Below are 18,511 nucleotides of genomic sequence, written 5' to 3'. Positions count from 1 at the left end.
TAAAGCTGCTATCAATATTGGTGTGTACGCGTCCGAAGTTAGCACTCCAGAATTTAGTACCTAACCCGAGAACGATCACCATTGCTTTTGATAACTTTGGACCGAGTTTTGTTTCCGATAGGGCATCCGACTTGGCTGCGATTGTGCGGGAAAACTCGATCCATGAGATAGTTACAGGTTCTGTCGAACCACAGTGGACGAGAACACTGTAACTATTGAGTCCCTGAAGAAGGTCCCAAACGGACCGAAACGTCGGACAAAATAAAATAACAGCGATTCGATTTTCTCAAGACTGAGAAGTCACAAAACATTAACTTGGTCTATATACGAAGTCATGATCAAAAGATAAAAACATTGTGACGTGGGGTCCGATGGACCCCAGGGGTACAAAATCGCCCGGTTCAACTTTGACATCGATATTAATCCATAGTACACCTTGACACTATTGGTATCTTTGCTCAAATAACTCATCGCGATGTACTTTGAAGGTACTTTGGGCCGATATGTCAATCCAAACTTTTCTGCGACCACTTCAAACTGGCTCTGGGGACCAATGGACCCCAGGTATCCATTAGAGGATTAAAGATAAATATTTTTCTTTCATTTTTGCATTGACGAAATAATTTAACGGTTCGTGATGTTCTAATATGGTTAAAATCACTGCTGCAACCTTCTCAAAGGGAGGACGTAAGAAGTTTAACCCTTATGTGGCCGACAGGGTACCCGGGTACCCATACATACATACATACATACATACATACATTTATTTGTTCTACATCATTAAGACAAGACATAATCAACAATAGTACGCCACAATACTCGGTTTGTGGCTGCCGCTCTCCATCCTCGGTCACGCCCAATGCTCGCCAAGTCACGCTCCACCTGGTCCGCCCATCGTGCTTTCTGCGCTCCACGCCTTCTTGTGCCAACCGGATCCGTTGCAAACACCAGCTTTGCAGGGTTGTTGTCCGGCATTCTTGCAACATGCCCTGCCCACCGTATCCTTCCGGCTTTGGCCACCTTCTGGATGCTGGGTTCGCCGTAAAGTGCAGCGAGCTCGTGGTTCATCCTTCTCCGCCACACACCGTTCTCCTGCACACCGCCGAAGATCGTTCTTAGCACGCGTCGCTCGAAAACTCCGAGTGCTTGTAGGTCCTCCTCGAGCATGGTCCATGTCTCGTGCCCGTAGAGGATTACCGGTCTTATTAACGTTTTGTACATGGTGCATTTGGTGCGTGGGTGAATCTTTTTCGACCGCAGTTTCTTCTGGAGCCCGTAGTAGGCCCGACTTCCGCTGATGATGCGCCTCCGAATTTCACGGCTCACGTTGTTGTCAGCCGTCAGTAAGGATCCGAGGTAGACGAATTCCTCCACCACCTCGAAAGTATCCCCGTCTATCGTAACATTACTACCCAGACGGATCCGGTCGTGTTCGGTTCCGCCTACCAGCATGTACTTTGTTTTTGAGGCATTCACCACCAGTCCGACCTTTGCTGCTTCGCGTTTCAGGCGGGTGTACAGTTCTGCCACCGTTCCAAATGTTCTAGCGATAATGTCCATGTCGTCCGCAAAGCACACAAATTGACCGGATTTTGTGAAAATCGTTCCCCGGCTGTTGAGCCCGGCTCGTCGCATCACACCTTCCAGCGCGATGTTGAAGAGTAGACATGAGAGTCCGTCACCTTGTCGCAGTCCCCGGCGAGATACGAATGAACTGGATAGTTCACCCGAAACCCTTACGCAGTTTTGCACACCGTCCATCGTTGCTTTAATCAGTCTAGTCAGCTTCCCAGGAAAGCCGTTTTCGTCCATGATTCTTCATAGCTCTGCGCGGTCGATACTATCGTATGCCGCTTTGAAGTCGATGAACAGGTGGTGCGTTGGGACCTGGTATTCACGGCATTTCTGGAGGATTTGCCGTACGGTAAAGATCTGGTCCGTTGTCGACCGGCCGTCGATGAAGCCGGCTTGATAACTTCCCACGAACTCATTTGTTTCAGGTGACAGACGACGGAAGATGATCTGGGATAGCACTTTGTAGGCAGCATTCAAAATAGTGATCGCCCTGAAGTTCTCACATTCCAAATGGTCGCCTTTCTTGTGAATGGGGCAGATTACCCCTTCCTTCCACTCCTCCGGTAGCTGTTCGGTTTCCCAGATCCTGACTATCAGCCGATGCAGACAGGTGGCCAACTTTTCTGGGCCCATCTTGATGAGTTCAGCTGCGATACCATCCTTACCAGCTGCTTTGTTTTTTTTTAGCTGGTGAATGGCATCCTTAACTTCCCTCAGCGTGGGAGTTGGTTCATTTCCGTCCTCCGCTGCACTGGCGTCGTCGTTTCCTCCGTTGCCGTGTGCTCCCGTGCCTACGCCGTTCAGGTGCTGATCGAAGTGCTGCTTCCACCTTTCGATCACCTCACGTCCGTCCGTCAAGAGGCCTCCGTCTTTATCCCTGCATATTTCGGCTCGCGGCACGAAGCCGTTGCGGGATGCGTTGAGTTTCTGATAGAACTTCCGTGTTTCTTGGGAACGGCACAGCAGTTCCATTTCTTCACACTCCGCTTCTTCCAGGCGGCGCTTTTTCTCCCGAAAGAGGCGGGTCTGCTGTTTCCGCTTCTGTTTGTAACGTTCCACGTTCTGTCGAGTCCCTTGCTGCAGCATTACCGCCCTCGCTGCGTTCTTCTCCTCCAAAACCGTTCTGCACTCTTCGTCGAATCATTCGTTTCGTCGATTCCGTTCCACGTACCCGATGGTGCTCTCGGCTGCGTCGTTGACGGCTGCTTTCACTGTACTCCAGCAGTCCTCTAGAGGGGCCTCATCGAGCTCGCCCTCGTCTGGCAACGCGGCTTCGAGATTCTGCGCGTATGCTGAGGCGACATCCGGTTGCTTCAGTCGCTCTAGGTTGTACCGTGGCGGTCGCTGGTACCGTACATTGTTGATGACGGAGAGTTTTGGGCGCAGTTTGACCATCACCAGATAGTGGTCGGAGTCGATGTTGGCGCCACGATAGGTCCTGACGTCGATAATGTCGGAGAAGTGCCGTCCGTCAATCAGAACGTGGTCGATTTGAGATTCCGTCTGCAGTGGTGATCTCCAGGTGTAACGATAAGGGAGGCTGTGTTGGAAAAAGGTGCTACGTATGGCCATATTTTTGGAGGCGGCGAAATCAATGAGTCGTAGGCCGTTTTCGTTCGTTTGCTGGTGGGCGCTAAACTTACCAATCGTCGGTCTGAATTCCTCCTCCTGGCCTACCTGAGCGTTCAAATCTCCTATGATGATCTTGACGTCGTGGCTTGGGCAGCGATCGTACTCGCGTTCGAGCTGCGCGTAAAATGCGTCCTTGTCATCATCAGTACTTCCGGAGTGTGGGCTGTGCACGTTTATTATGCTGAAGTTGAAGAATCGGCCCTTGATCCTCAACCTGCACATTCTTTCGTCGATCGGCCACCAACCGATCACGCGCCTCTGCATATCACCCATCACGATGAAAGCTGTTCCCAGCTCGCGTGTGTTGCCGCAGCTCTGGTAGATGGTATGATTACCTCTAAACGTTCGCACCATGGATCCTGTCCAACACACCTCCTGCAGCGCTACGATGCCGAACCCGCGGTCCTTCAGTAGATCGGCGAGTATGCGGGTGCTCCCAATGAAGTTGAGAGATCGGCAGTTCCACGTACCGAGTTTCCAATCGCAAGTCCTTTTTGTTCGCTGGGGTCGTTGCCGTTGGTCTCGGTTCGTATTATTCTGTTGCTGATTTTCCGTTACAATGGGTTTTTACGGCTGGCTCGTAGGGCCTGACACCAACCCCCTACTTTCCGGAGGACCATAGTGCACAGTTGAGCTTAGAGTCCTTCCCTGGCACTCGGACGTAGATCAGCCGCCCCTAACATGGGGATCAGACGCTGTTGTGAGCCGCTCCTCCTGGAGAACAGACGCTCAGGTTTGCCGAAGCAAACCCCCCCTTCCCTGTCAGCCTACGACCAAAGGTCCCACCGGGGTTGGTTACCCGATCTTCCCTAAGGTTGCTCATAGTTTCCGGCCGGTACCGCGTGGAGGTAGGGATAGGAGTTGCTGGGCAGAGGCTAGTGGATCACAATGGGATCTGAATTGCGCAGCATACCCAGCCTTTACCGTGCCACCCGGGTACCCAGTGCCCATTTAAAAAAACACGGTGTAGATAAAAGCAAAAAGTTTGTCGGACACATAACGGTTAATCAATTAATGAACTGAGAAGTTGAGTAAAAAAATAATTCCGAGCAAGTTCTGCTCTACAGTAAACCTAGTGACAAGAAGGCGACAATTGGGTAAATGTTGGACTAGAAGTAACATTTGGTCAAAAAAGGCGGCACACTTAAGGAGAAAGATCAGAGAGTACAAATGTGGCTGCCACAATGACTGACTTGTTCCCCTGCTCACGTTTTCAAGAGCACGAATCTTGAACATTCGTATACAAATGCTTTCGATTTAAAAAAGCTACCTTTTTTTTGCAAGTGAGCAAATCCAGGATAAATAAATCGTTCGTCAGATTTGTGCCTCTAGCGTTTGTATGCGAAATTGCTATGGGATTTCTCGATGTTTCACCTTAATTCTAAAATCGTTCGTTCAACTGTTTCGAACACATACAACAACTTGATGAATGACGATCACGACGACAACAAGAGAGTCGAGGACATATTAAGTAAGAACAAAACGATTTTGGAATTGAATGTGCCACGTTGACAAACGAACATCCGGCGGAATCGTAAATGTTTGTATTGGTAATTTGTATAAAGTTTGTAATGTTTATAAAGTTTGTAATTTGTGATTTTTTTTGTATTGTTTAATCTGACAGTTCTGAAGATGACCAAAAGCAATAAAGTAGGTTGAAACGTCAAGAAGGTTAAAAAATTTGAATCATCACTGGAAACACCAATTGTAATCCAAAAAGGCAAAGTAAACGGTAATCAAAGTAACAATAAGATTTTCCATTTTTGTAAAAACCATTTGTTCTAGAAATTTAGTTTAAAAATGGTTTCCGCAAAAACGAAAAACATTTTCCGCTTAGAGAAAATTCAGGTGATCCTTGATCCTTTCTCTTCATGTGTACGAAAACCGATTTTGAAAATATTGCTCCGCTATTTGATAAAAAATCAAAAACAAATATGAGATAATCCACTTTTAGCTTGAAGCTATTGTTTAAATTTTAAATTCACTGAGAGTGTTCAACTTTTGACTGCATGTTTTCCAAATCACGCACGATTTTTTTTGGGAAGACCCATGGAACTAAACGTGAAAACCTAAAAATAAAAGTATTATAAATTTACAAAATAATAAACATTTCCAACTCAGCGTACGAATCGCGTCAACACAGGAAAGGTTTTTGGAAAAATCGAAATTATATGATGTCTAACATAGATGTACATTGTACAATGAATATTACTCTCGGTATGTTGTTTCTAAAAGTTCTTTAAATATCCTGAAACATCTTCGAAGACACCTTTTCAATCCAACCATTTTACAAGTTACAATTTTTTGAAGAACAAAATCTGCCTTTTTTCTCACGCCCTTGCAAAAATATGGTGAAGAAAAATGGATGTGTTGTTGCAAAAGTAATGTATGAAACCCAGCACTTGATCGAAGTCCCATTCAAATTGATAAAATAAGTCGAGTTAATTATTGCACATTTGTTTGTGTTTTGGACTGAAAACGCTATAGCCTTAATCAATTCTTAACAGCAATAGCGATTATTTAGAAATAAATTCGAGGACTATTAATCATCTCAAAACAAAAACATTTTAACATGATTTTGTTATTCCATAACCATTCACAGGATCGACCCATACAACTAACGTTAAAATAGTTCACTTCAACAAAATCAAATGTCAACCAGCCGTAACCCCCTTCGGATGCAGATGCCTCTAACAAGCACCTCTTTCTTGTTTCCACTTTCAGCTACATAACGACCACCTCCTACCGAGAGGGAAATACTAGAGCACAGCCCCCACGACGACGCGACGTCCGGGCGGGACGTGTCATCGTCAACGAAGAAAACATCGTCCCGCGGATGATGTTCGGAGGGAAGCTGTACAACACCCCCGTAACCTTCTGAAACACCACAAATATAGAACGGTGGCAACGGTGGTTTAACGTGTGTGCAACCAGCTAACGAAAGTGGATTAGAGGATTGGAGGTTGTGATCCCGCAAACAAATTGTGTACCGTCGGTAGAAATCGGGTTCGTCGCTTGATGGTAATGTCGCGTCGATGTCATTTGAATAAGAAGAACGTCTCCTCTAGTGAACGTTGTGTGAATTTGTGAGAGAATAGTTCCATTTTTACACGTGGAAACTTTCGGAAAAACTAACGAGATTCATGAGATCGGAGTACACGGAACAAGGCGGGGAGCGGTACACTTCCAGGATATCGGCAGTAGGAGGACAGCAATCGAACTTCAAAATGTTCACTAGGTGAGTGTAATGACCTCATGTAACATGATAAATACATACTTTAAATATAGATGTTCAATTTATATCATTATAATGCATAAAATGAGAAGATTGCTAAAAAATAAAAAAAAAAAAGAATTGATCACCCCATTAACATCTACTACAAATGTTTCTCCTTTCAACTCTCCAGAAACCTTTGTGGATAATTACTTGACAAATTACTTTAAAAAGTCTTCAAATAATCCCCAAATATTCATCTAATTTTCAAGATATTTGTTTGAAACTAGTGCCGAAAACATAGAAAAAGACTCTAGAAAACATCAATTTCATTAGGAAGAACTCACATTTAGTTTTCCTAAAAGTTGTTGTGAGGGAATCTATACAGAAGTTTTTTTCTTAATACTCATTAATATACTGTGTTCTTCACCTAATTTCTTCCAGTACATAGGGATTCCTCTACAACATGGGACAATTATTCGTAGAACGGCGGTATACACCCATGGCATGCCTTTTTGTTAAATAAAACCTTGGATTGCAATGATCTATTTCTGCTTCCACAAGATGAAAAATACATACAAAGATATTACTGGAGTTTGATAAGAATCGTAACTCCAATAACAAAGGCCATGAAATACGTCCAAGTCATCATTTTTAACAAAAAATCAAGCTAATTGCATCAATACATGCGACCTTTACGATAAAAATAGAATACGCCAAAGTTATTGAAACCAATTATAGGCGCAAATGCTAATTCCCCATTCCAATGGATTCAATTAACCGACCGACTAATAGAAATCAAAAAGAACAAACCTCTTTATGGACTGCCAAACAGGTTCACTTACTTGTATGCTTGCGGTGCGACCTCCTCTCACTCACTGTCTTGCCATCACCATTACCGGGCACATTATGAATGAAAAGAAATCCAAATCCGAGCAAAAGGCAACGGCGGCAGCAGCAGCAGAAGCAACGCAACGGAGTGCGGCAGGAGCAAAATAAAGTGGAAAAATGCTCAATCAATCAAAATTCAATTTGAACCATGAGCAGAACAATAGCGAACAAATTCGGTAATCGTCGTTCCAGATGAAGAAAGGGGAAAAAAATGCTTTTAAACCTATTCCACCAGCCTAGAGTTAGGGGCAACGCTGCGACGACAACGACGACGGTTGCCGACGACCGCGGTGCTGATCCATTGTCGGCTAGAGCATATTAGGAACGACACCGCGTCATAATCGACAACTCACTATGGGTTAAATGGGCGGGCATGGAAGGAGCTCACCAAGCAATTCCACTAAAATGTTTGTCTGTTGCTTGCTCCATCGCTTTCTCTGTTTAAAAACATGAAAAGCATCCTGTACTTAAAAAAGTTTATACAGTCTCATGGAACTTCATTTTGAGACTCCAGAATAACATGAAGAAATAATCAATAGGGGGTGATACACAAATTATGTCACGCAAAAATCGACCTTTTCCAATGCCATACTTTTTGTATGAGACCTTGCAAGTTTTTATATGGGTCGCCACGTTCTGCAAGATCCCCCTCTCCCCCCTAGAAGCGTGACGGCCCCTAGGACACAATCGGTGGAGTGCTAGAATTGAAGTAATGAGCTGCAAATGAATGGTTCAAAAAGCGTGGGTTTTATGATTCCTTGCCTTATTTGATGCTCTTTGAGTAAAATTTTGGGTAACCGTGTTGTTGTTTTCTCCATTTCTTGCAACATAAACAACATAGTTATCTAAATTTTTGCTCAAACAGCATCAAATTAGGCAAGGAATCATAATACCCACGCTTTTTGCACCATTTCATTGCAGAAACGGAGAATTCACCTTCTCACCATACTAAAATTCAGCTCATTACTACAAATCTAGTACTACACCGAACGTGCCCCATTGCTTCAACCACAAATAATTTTATGGAAACTAGTATTGTTTATGCAAATTCCTAAAGAGATTTCTGAAGAAATTCTCAGAAATTTCTTAAGAAAAGCATTGGGGGATTTTCTCTACTAATTACATTAGAAATTTCTCCAGAGATTCTTGCAAAAAATATTCGAAGATTGTTTCCGATTTCTTAAAAAATTCTCCGTGTAATGCCTTCTGAAATTCCTTGAAGGATTCCTTCGAAGATTTCTTAAGAAACTCTCCTGAGACGACTCCAGTACTTCTATTAGAACATACTCTGGGATTTGATTTAGTAACCCCTTCCGGGAATGCCTTGAGGTATTCCTCCAAATACTTTAAAGATATTTCTAAGGATTTCTTAAGGAATTAATCTAAAGATTCCCTTATAGTTTTCTCTAGAGATACCTTGATGATTTTTTTTCGCCGAATGGTTGATAAATGTGAAATTTGGAGAAATAACAACATAAATATCTCGATACATTACTTCATCAACGGGCAGCGATCCTTGGAGAACGTTTTTAAGAAAATCTATTGTTACAAGAACTTAAAGTTCTTTCTGACTTCCTAAAATAAACCCATAGAATACCCTCAGGAATTTCTCAGTAATTTTAGAAGAGTTCCTACACACTTTTAGGGATACCTTAAACCATCCCACCAGTGGTTCATTGCGGTACTCATTTAGGAATTTTTCATATGATTTGTACAGTGATTTCTTAAAAAATTACTCTAGAGATCCTTCCTAAGGGTCCCAGGAGGTTTAAGAGGGTCTCAGAGTGCCTCAGGATCGCTTCAAGGGGTTTCAAGGTGTTGCAGGGAGTTTCCAGCGGGCCTCAGGAACGTTTCAGGTGGTTTCAGGGGAATTTCAAGAGGTAACAGGATGTACCAAGAGGTCTCAGGGTCGTTTCACGGTATCCAAGGAGGTTTTAGGGGGTCCCTTAGGGGGGTCTCAGGGAGTCTCTGGGTGCTTCAGGGTGTTTCTGGGGCGTTCCAGGTGGTTTGAGAGGCATTTTAGGAAGTCTTTGAGGCGTTTCAGAGCCCAGTCAACACATGATCGTCTATCCTGTTGAAAAGGATGCTAAAGTAGAGGTGATATTAGTACACTTCATACGTGGTTAAATTGTTGCATGTACCGATATGGCCTCTACTTTAGCATCCTTCGTGTTGGCTGGGAGGGCATTTCCGGGGCGTTTCAGGGGATAGCAGGGAATTTCAGGAAAAAATGACAGTTTCGCAATACAGACCTGGAGTTACAATAGTTTTGAACTTGGATCTGAAAATTGCAAAAGAGTCAAAACTGTTTTCGGGGGAATGAGGGGGTTTTGAAGGCATAATTTCAGATAGTTTCAGAGCATTTCCGATGGGTGTCGAAGGCTTTACATGTGCGTTTTCGTAGGTTTCGGACGGTCTCAGCTGCGGTACATGGGGTCCGAGGGGATTTTCAGGATTTTCAGAGACCACTTCACAAAATCCCTTTGAAACTCCTTAAAACGCCCGGGGCCGGATCACAACGCCCGAGACCATGCTGTCCCGGTCGTTAAGTCGCGTTTTTTTTGCGAAATAGCATCCAAAAGTTTGGATGTGTCATAATATCCTATGTGCCTTCTTTCCTTGGACTTTGTGACATATGTGCATGTTTGGCCGTTATGCCCCTGAAAAATGCGCCACAAAGTCCGGGGACATTATGGCCTCGGATGTTATGATGCTGCGCCAAAACGCCCACGTAATGCCTTGACACCCCTGAAACCTTCATAATCCTATTGAGATGCCCTTGGAATCCCTGCAATCCATTTGAAATGTCCCTGAACTCCTTTGAGATTCTTCCTGAAACCCCCCGGATTCAGCCCTACCTCAAAACGCCACTGATACCTCCGTAATCCCACTGAAACTTCCTTGAAATCATCACAATCAATTTTAAATGCCACTGAAACCCTTCGGGTTTCCCGTGAAACTCTTTGAAATGCCTCTGAAATACCTTGAAACGCATCTGAAAATTCTTGTAACGCCCTTTGAAGACTCCTGAGACCCCCTGAACCGCCCTTAAAGCACCTTGAAACGTCCCTGAAATCCTTCTAATACTATTGGGACACCCCTGTAACCCCTTAAAATGCCAACGAAACCTGACGGACCGCAATCCCCTGAAACAACCTCCTGAAACGCCCTGAAGCTCGAAGAATTTCCTCTTTTTTTTGGCTTTCAGACGGTCCTGGCCCCATTTCAAATGCCACGGAGCAAGATCTGTTTTCGCGAACTAGATACCACCATTAAAGCCATGACTTAATTTATGCTCAATTTCCCTCTTTTTATGCCTTTTTACCCCCAATCAATAACACAGAAAGGAGTCCCACTGTATAACCTTAGGAGTTCTAGCAGGATTTTTCAAGACATTCTTAGATCCTTGACGAACTTTACCAGATATTTTCTGAGGAACTCCTCTAGAGATTCCTTGAGGAATTCCTCAAATGGCTTATGTTTATGTTTTTTTGTGGATTCTTAGAAAACATACACTGTGGGTGGTGCATAATTGATCGGACAAACGCCGATTTTCATAAAAATGTTAAACTTTGAGCTGATGTAGCTATGGTTTTCTTGGAAGCATTGAGCTCAATTCAACACGACACTGCATATTAATACACCCATTCTTCTTTGCACGGGTCGATTTTATACCACTACCCGGAAAACCATTACCCGGAATGTACCATTCAACGGAAATATATTTACTGAAATGTGAATGCAAAATAAAACTTTCATGAGAACTCTGCTTCTACCATACTTTATACCATATGGTTTAAATTATGCCACAAAAGTTCAGCTTATTGGACGCAGTGGCTTAATTTCCCCAACAGCGGGGAGGGTAAAAAGGTCTGTATTCAGTCATGTACATAGTTACTCCTTAACCTTCCTTAGTCCCTAAAAAAAAGATACAAATAAGACCCTGGGGTCATTTTTGACCCCAAACTTTGAACGGCTCTCAAAAATCAGTGGCTGGGCCGATTTTGATTTTCTTTGGCCCAAATGAAAGCCACACATGTCTAGTTTTCAAAACCCCCGGAGAGTTCCGGATTTGGTCACTGTGGCCACCGGGAACCTGCTTCAACAGAAAAATGCCGCTTTAGAAACCCTAACTTTGGCAAGCTATAACTTTGCAACCGAACAAGTAATCAGGACCGTTCAAGAATCGTTGGAAAGGTATTCACGTGGACTTTGATTAAAGACCTTAATATTGACTAATTCTTAAGAACCGGTTCCGGAAATCCGGAACATCCGGAAAGTAATGTTTTCACGATAATGTGCTAGACAGCACATTCATATTATTCACAGGATAGAATTTTTTGCATCAAACTTCTTTAAGCCATAATACAATCTGTCGAGAACTATTTCTGTATGTTTCTGGTTATGTCCCGTCCTTCTGGAACCGGTTCCAGGGATCCCACAAGATGGCCAACGAGTTGACTGTAACGAAATTGAACGTCTTTCCGCACTAAACACATCTGTGTTGGTTAACTCATGATGAAATCTCAATAATTTTACATGCTCCATATAGTTGTGATATGTAAAAATATTGTTGGACATTGTGGTCTTATGTGGCCACCGGAGTGACCACCGGAGAAACCCGTATTGAGGGGCTTCCATGTTTTTGCAACAAAGATACGCATTCGACGGCTCTAACTTCATGATATTTCATGGCGGCTTCTGGCATTAAAAAGAAGAATTGGCCATTCTGGTCTGTTTTGGCCACCGGAGTGACCACCGGAGAAATCCGTATTGAGGGAGTTTCATGTTTTTGCAACAAAGATAGGCATTCGACGGTTCTAACTTCATGATTTTTCATGGCCATGTGGCTTCTGGCATTGAAAAGAAGAATTGACAACAATGGTCTGTTTTGGCCACCGGAGTGACCACCGGAAAAAATCGCATTTAGGGACTTCCATGTTTTTGCAACAAATATAGGCATTCGAAGGTTCTAACTTCATGATTTTTCATGGACATGTTGCTTCTGGTATTTAATAGAACAATTGAATATTCTGGTTCGCTTTGGCCACCGGAGTGACCACCGGTGAAATTCGTATTGAGGGAGTTTCATGTTTTTGCAACAAAGATAGGCATTCGACGGCTCTAACTTCATGATTTTTCATGGCCATGGCCATGAAGAATTGACCACAATGGTCTGTTTTGGCCACCGGAGTGACCACCGGAGAAACTCGTATTGAGGGAGTTTCATGTTTTTGCAACAAAGATAGGCATTCGACGGCTCTAACTTCATGATTTTTCATGGACATGTTGCTTCTGGTATTAAATAGAACAATAGAATATTCTGGTTCGCTTTGGCCACCGGAGTGACCACCGGTGAAATTCGTGTTGAGGGAGTTTCATGTTTTTGCAGCAAATATAGGCATTCGACGGTTCTAACTTCATGATTTTTCTTGGCCATGTGGATTCTGGCATTGAAAAGAAGAATTAACCATTCTGGTCTGTTTTGGCCACCGGAGTGACCACCGGAGAAATCCGTATTGAGGGAGTTTCATGTTTTTGCAACAAAGGTAGGCATTCGACGGCTCTAACTTCATGATTTTTCATGGCCATGTGGCTTCTGGCATTGAAAAGAAGAATTGACCACAATGGTCTGTTTTGGCCACCGGAGTGACCACCGGAGAAACTCGTATTGAGGGAGTTTCATGTTTTTGCAACAAAGATAGGCATTCGACGGCTCTAACTTCATGATTTTTCATGGACATGTTGCTTCTGGTATTAAATAGAACAATTGAATATTCTGGTTCGCTTTGGCCACCGGAGTGACCACCGGTGAAATTCGTGTTGAGGGAGTTTCATGTTTTTGCAACAAATATAGGCATTCGACGGTTCTAACTTCATGATTTTTCTTGGCCATGTGGATTCTGGCATTGAAAAGAAGAATTAACCATTCTGGTCTGTTTTGGCCACCGGAGTGACCACCGGAGAAATCCGTATTGAGGGAGTTTCATGTTTTTGCAACAAAGGTAGGCATTCGACGGCTCTAACTTCATGATTTTTCATGGCCATGTGGCTTCTGGCATTGAAAAGAAGAATTGACCATTCTGGTCCGTTTTGGCACTGGCTCGGTCCACGGCGACGGCGACGACGACGACGAAGTGATGATGAAGAATAAATTAACGACAGTTTGGTTTGGGGGAGACCACGCAAAGTAGTTGGAACGAAACGAGGATAATGATCGAGCATATGATGATGAGGATCAACAACGGGGCGCAAGAAATTTTTTATGGGTTACCAATCGTGATGTTGTCAGAGGCGTAGCTGGATGTTCATCATACGTTATTTATTTATCGGCGCAAATATTGTGTATACGATAGTTGTGGGAATTTTACTATACTGTTGTTGAAAGCTTTATTGAATTAAGGCTCTGATTCATTTGACGGACTTTGTGGTTTAATGTTTAATGTTCCTGATTACTCCTGGGCACTGGGTTTTATCCCTGGCCCTGACCAATCTCTTTCAACTTATTTTATATCTTTGTATATACAGTCGAGACTCTTATAAGATCACAGGTCGAGGGCGCAATAGGAATCCGCTTAATAGAAGACTAAGAGCTTATGGGTTTTCGGCCTTTTGGGGGTATGGCCTATTATCTCGGGTGTGTTAAGAGTTAGCGCAATACTTTCTTCGGAAAAGTTTTAGGGCTTGATAAGATCTACCATTTAGAACTTTGGTTCATAGGATTAGTTGGCAACTTGGCCGCTAGAGAGACCATCAACAGTTTGATGCTAAATTGCACTACAGAAACCATATCAGGTTGTCAAGCACACGTTACGATATGCGACAGCTCAAGACCCTGATAATTTGGAAGGATAGTGTCTTCGGAAAAGTTGTTGGGTACGCCAATAACTTACTGGTGATGAGTTGCGAAGTTCAAAATTCCTCCACTGGGCGGCGCTAGTGAATATGCAAATTTTAGAAATTTCATAGCTCAGAATCCTGATAACTTACGAAGTTGGTGTCTTCAGCAAAGTTGATCAGTATGACATAAACTTACATAAAAATAAACACTTGTTTCAAAATTCTGCCACTAGGTGGCGTTCACCGGTTTTTTCGTCTTTTTCCGACCTTTTTGGAGTTTTTCGGCTTGGCAAAACTAGTGTCGCTCCACCGATAACTTATTAAGTTGGTATTTTTGGAAAAGTTAATCAGTATGACATAAACTTTCATAACAATAAACACTTGTTTCGCAATTCTGCCACTAGGCGAAGCTAGTGACCATGCAAATTTTAGAAATCTCATAGCTCAGAATCCTGATAACCTAGAAAGTGCATTTATTGCAACTTATCATGAACCCTAGCAGAAATTATCCGAATGTCTTATTATTCGAGTAGGTTTGTTTTGAAAACATCTCCAAAATTGATAGGACTCGAAAATGTCGCCTGGGTTAAGAACTCAGGTAAAGCAATGTACAAAGACAAAGGATTTTACTAGAAAGTTATAAAAAATCTCGTTTGATAAAATGCCTAGAAATTCACGGTAAATTCAGATAGCCAGTAAACCTCTAATAGAATCATCCGACTTTCTGTGATTTTTCTAATTCAAAAATAAATTCAGTGAGATACTTTGATTTTCCAACTTTTTTTCAGATAGCTTAAATCTTGTAAAATGGCATTGCATTGATGTTGGCCGTTTTGTGTTATCTTATTGATTTGGTTAGATGGTAAAGCCTATTAGCATATAAAATACAAACATGAAACGAGCTCTCCAGAGTATCTGGCATCAACGTGTACTCACCTTTTCTTGTCTATTTTTTGTTACAAAGTTCTTCTTTCCGTCCCATAGTGCATCGATGACGACAACGACCCCTTCTAAGAGCGCAGGGGAGGGGGAACCCCGCCGCTCGATCGATCTACCCGATCTACCCATAGAGAGGGCATGGGTACACGCCACATGCTGCAACCGTGCCAGCCACCACAAAGCACAGGTGCGCAACCTCCGAAATCCGTGTAAAAGGCAATTAGAAGGTTTGGCTATGGGTGCTGCGCTATTCAGCACAAATGGTCGTATTTTGATCGGAAAGTATTGCTACTCTACTACAGAGGAAGAGGCCACGATGCGTTGCATGGTAGGAGACGACGGAAACGGGGTGCAGCGCAGTCGAAAACATCAAACGTGACAAGCGTGACGCGATGAGGCTCATGATCGATTCTATCCATCACACACACGCGGGATTGGTGCTTCTTTCGGTTTTCACCTTTCTCCACCGCAACACCGCGCTCGTTTTCTTACTGCAACCAAACGCTTGAGGACCAACCGGACCGAGAGCTGCTGGGTGGTTCCCGTTGCTTAATTGACGGTGAAAGTGCCCGCTTAGAGTCTAGTGGAGTGGATGGATATGGATCTGCTCGCGCCTGCGTGTGTGTTTGGCATCTTAAAAGCTTTTGTCGCATCCTCCCGTCCGTCGGTGACGGCGGCCGGCGGCTCGGATGTGGTCTGTCGGTATGGATCGGTAGAAGTGCGAGCGTCGTGATGGAGCGGTTTCAGTAGGTACCTATTGTCGGGAAGTGTGAGGAACACCGTGAAACAAACAGATATACGTCTACGCATAGCTGGTCAGCGGTTCGGAGCAGCAGAACGATCCCGTAGCTAAGGTTCTATTTTTTATTCAACTGAAAATATACCAGTTTAGATTGTCCGTATCAATTATGACGATCCCCCCGGTACGGGACGAGTTTGAGAGTGATAATTAGCGAGTACTATCCATAAAGGGCGATAAATCTACCGGTAATACTAATTTGTTACTTGTTTTCAGTTTGTTTAGAGTTGTTTTACGCATTTAGCGCGTCATGAATTAGCTAGCGATCGTGATCTGTTTGAAGAGCATTGTTCTCCGTTTAAATCTCCATTACAGTTTAAGATCCTTTTGAAGATTGGACATGCTACATCATCATCATCAAGTTAAATGTTGAGATAATCTAATGTCTTGCACCTCACTTGGGCTCATGAAGCTTTAATGAGCAGCCGGCGTTTAATGAGCATTTAAAGGCGTTTAAAGGCGTTTAATGAGCAGCCATTCATCTAGACTATATTGAGAGTATCTGGATGCGATGCTTGTCAACGTCCGAGTGCCAGGGAAGGACTCTAAGCTCAACTATGCACTATGGTCCTTCGGAAAGTTGGGGGTTTGTATCCGGCCCTACGAGCCAGCTGTAGAAAACCGTTGTAAATGAAAATCAGCATCAGAATAATACGAACCAAAACCAACGGCCCCAGCGAACAAAAAGGACTTGCGATTGGAAACTAGGTACGTGGAACTGCAGATCTTTCAACTCCATTGGGAGCACCCGCATACTCGCCGATCTCCTGGAGGACCGCGGGTACGGCATCGTACCGCTCCATGAGCTGTGTTGGGCAGGATCCTTGGTGCGAACGTTTAGAAGTGATCATACCATTTATCAAAGTTGCGGCAACACACGGGAGCAGTGTACAGCTTTCATCGTGATGGGCGATATGCTGAGGCACGTGATCGTTTGGTGGCCGATCGACGAAAGAATGTACAGGTTGATGATCAAGGGCCGATTTTTCAACTTCAGCATAATAAACTTACACAGCCATCACTCCGGAAGTACTGATGATGACAAAGGTGCATTTTACACGCAGATTATACGCGAGCACGACCACTTCCCATGCCGAATTATCTGAGGAAAAGATTCATTCGGAAATTTTATACAGGGATTTCTTTAATTTTTCATGAGTATTGTGTTGTTCTTTGCTGTACATGCATCGCTCCTGTAAGGGGTGAGTATGGCAGCATTATCGGTCGCGTTCACTAATGTCTCGCGTGAAAATCAAAACAATAGATACGAGGGTGTTTATTTTTCACTATTGTGTTGTTCTTTGCTGAGAAGAACATTAATCAAGACAATTAGATGATCGGCATTGAATCACAAAAAACCACACAACAATTGGTGAGATCTTTCCAATATTGTTTATTCATAAATAATTATACTTCAGTATATATTTGCTACATAACTGCATATACGTTGAAAATTCGCTATTTTCAACATCCTAGCTATTTTCATCTATTGAAAGCCGCTTCAGTTCTGGGCTCTTTCTAAGTTGATGAAGGGATTTACAAATGCTTGCAAGGACTTGGCCAGGTGTGTGGAGCTGAGTGATTCTATGACATTGTAGATAGTAGCGACATCAGCAATGTCAATGGATATATTCAACTTTGTAACTCCATCCAAGATTTGTGCAAGTATTCATGCTATGCTATGCTATGCTATGCTAGGGATTTCTTTAATTTTTCATGAATATCTTCAGAAATTCATCCAAAAATTATCCATGTATTCTTAAAAAGAATCATCCTGCGATTTCTTAAAAAAGTCTTCCAGGTAATATTTCAACCATGGAGATTTTGGTTTTCTCAGTCAACGGAATCCAAACGATTAAATTTGCTATGCCCAACGATTCAGCGTGATTTATTTGGCATTTTTTTTCAAGGGTAAATCTGTCTATCGTTTTTTTTTGTTTTTATCATTAGTGCCACAGTTTGTTTGGAGCTTCTGTTTCTTCTACATTTTGGGCAAATTGTTAAAATATTTAGGGACGGACATATACACTTCTTCACATTCATCAATTCTCTCTTCAGCAAGAAATTCTACCTTGATTGCCTTTCAGATTTCTCTAGGGAATATTTCCACTGATTCCGTTGGAAAATTCTTAGTTTCCTTTAGATTTTTTCCCAAACTTTTTAAAAGATTAATTGTTGGTGTATAAGTGATTGGTTCCGATGCTCCATGGAATCCATTAAAAAATGATCTAAGAATTCATTTCGGAATGTCTTCCATTTCTTTAGAACCTCTTCCATGGATTGCTAGAGATTTTTTTTTAAATTTAATTTATAATTTTCATTACAGGACCCCTTAATGATTTTCTCCAAAATCTTTCATGGGTTTCCTAATAAAATTCTCCAAACATATTTTCAGGAATATGTACGAGAATTCTCTCCGAAAATCATCAACAGATTCCTTCAGAAATGCTTTCAGCAATTCTAAAAGAAAAACAAAAGTTCTTCCAGAAATTTCTTCGAGGATTTCTTTAGAAAATCTTCCTTAGACTCATTTGGAAATACTTACCAAGATTTATTTAGAAACTCTTCCAGCGGTTCTTTTAAAAACTCCACTGAAGATTCTTTCAAACATTCCCTACAGG

The 18,511-nt window shown here is 42.8% G+C and overlaps 1 protein-coding gene across 1 annotated transcript in view; it reads left to right on the top strand.

Annotated features, from left to right (window-relative positions):
• The window catches only part of LOC109423405 (uncharacterized), a 234,113-nt gene that overhangs the window by 32,932 nt on the left and 182,670 nt on the right, over positions 1-18,511 (top strand). Inside the window, exon 2 of the mRNA XM_062843025.1 lies at positions 5,932-6,445. Within this exon, the coding sequence (XP_062699009.1) occupies positions 6,351-6,445 (95 nt within the window). The 5' untranslated portion in view covers positions 5,932-6,350. The remainder of the gene's footprint in view (positions 1-5,931; positions 6,446-18,511) is intronic.

This window comes from Aedes albopictus, chromosome 3 (assembly GCF_035046485.1).
Source record: "Aedes albopictus strain Foshan chromosome 3, AalbF5, whole genome shotgun sequence".
NCBI lineage: Eukaryota > Metazoa > Arthropoda > Insecta > Diptera > Culicidae > Aedes > Aedes albopictus.
The sequence above is the reverse complement of the archived record's forward strand: the minus strand, read 5'-3'. Positions and strand labels throughout refer to the sequence as shown.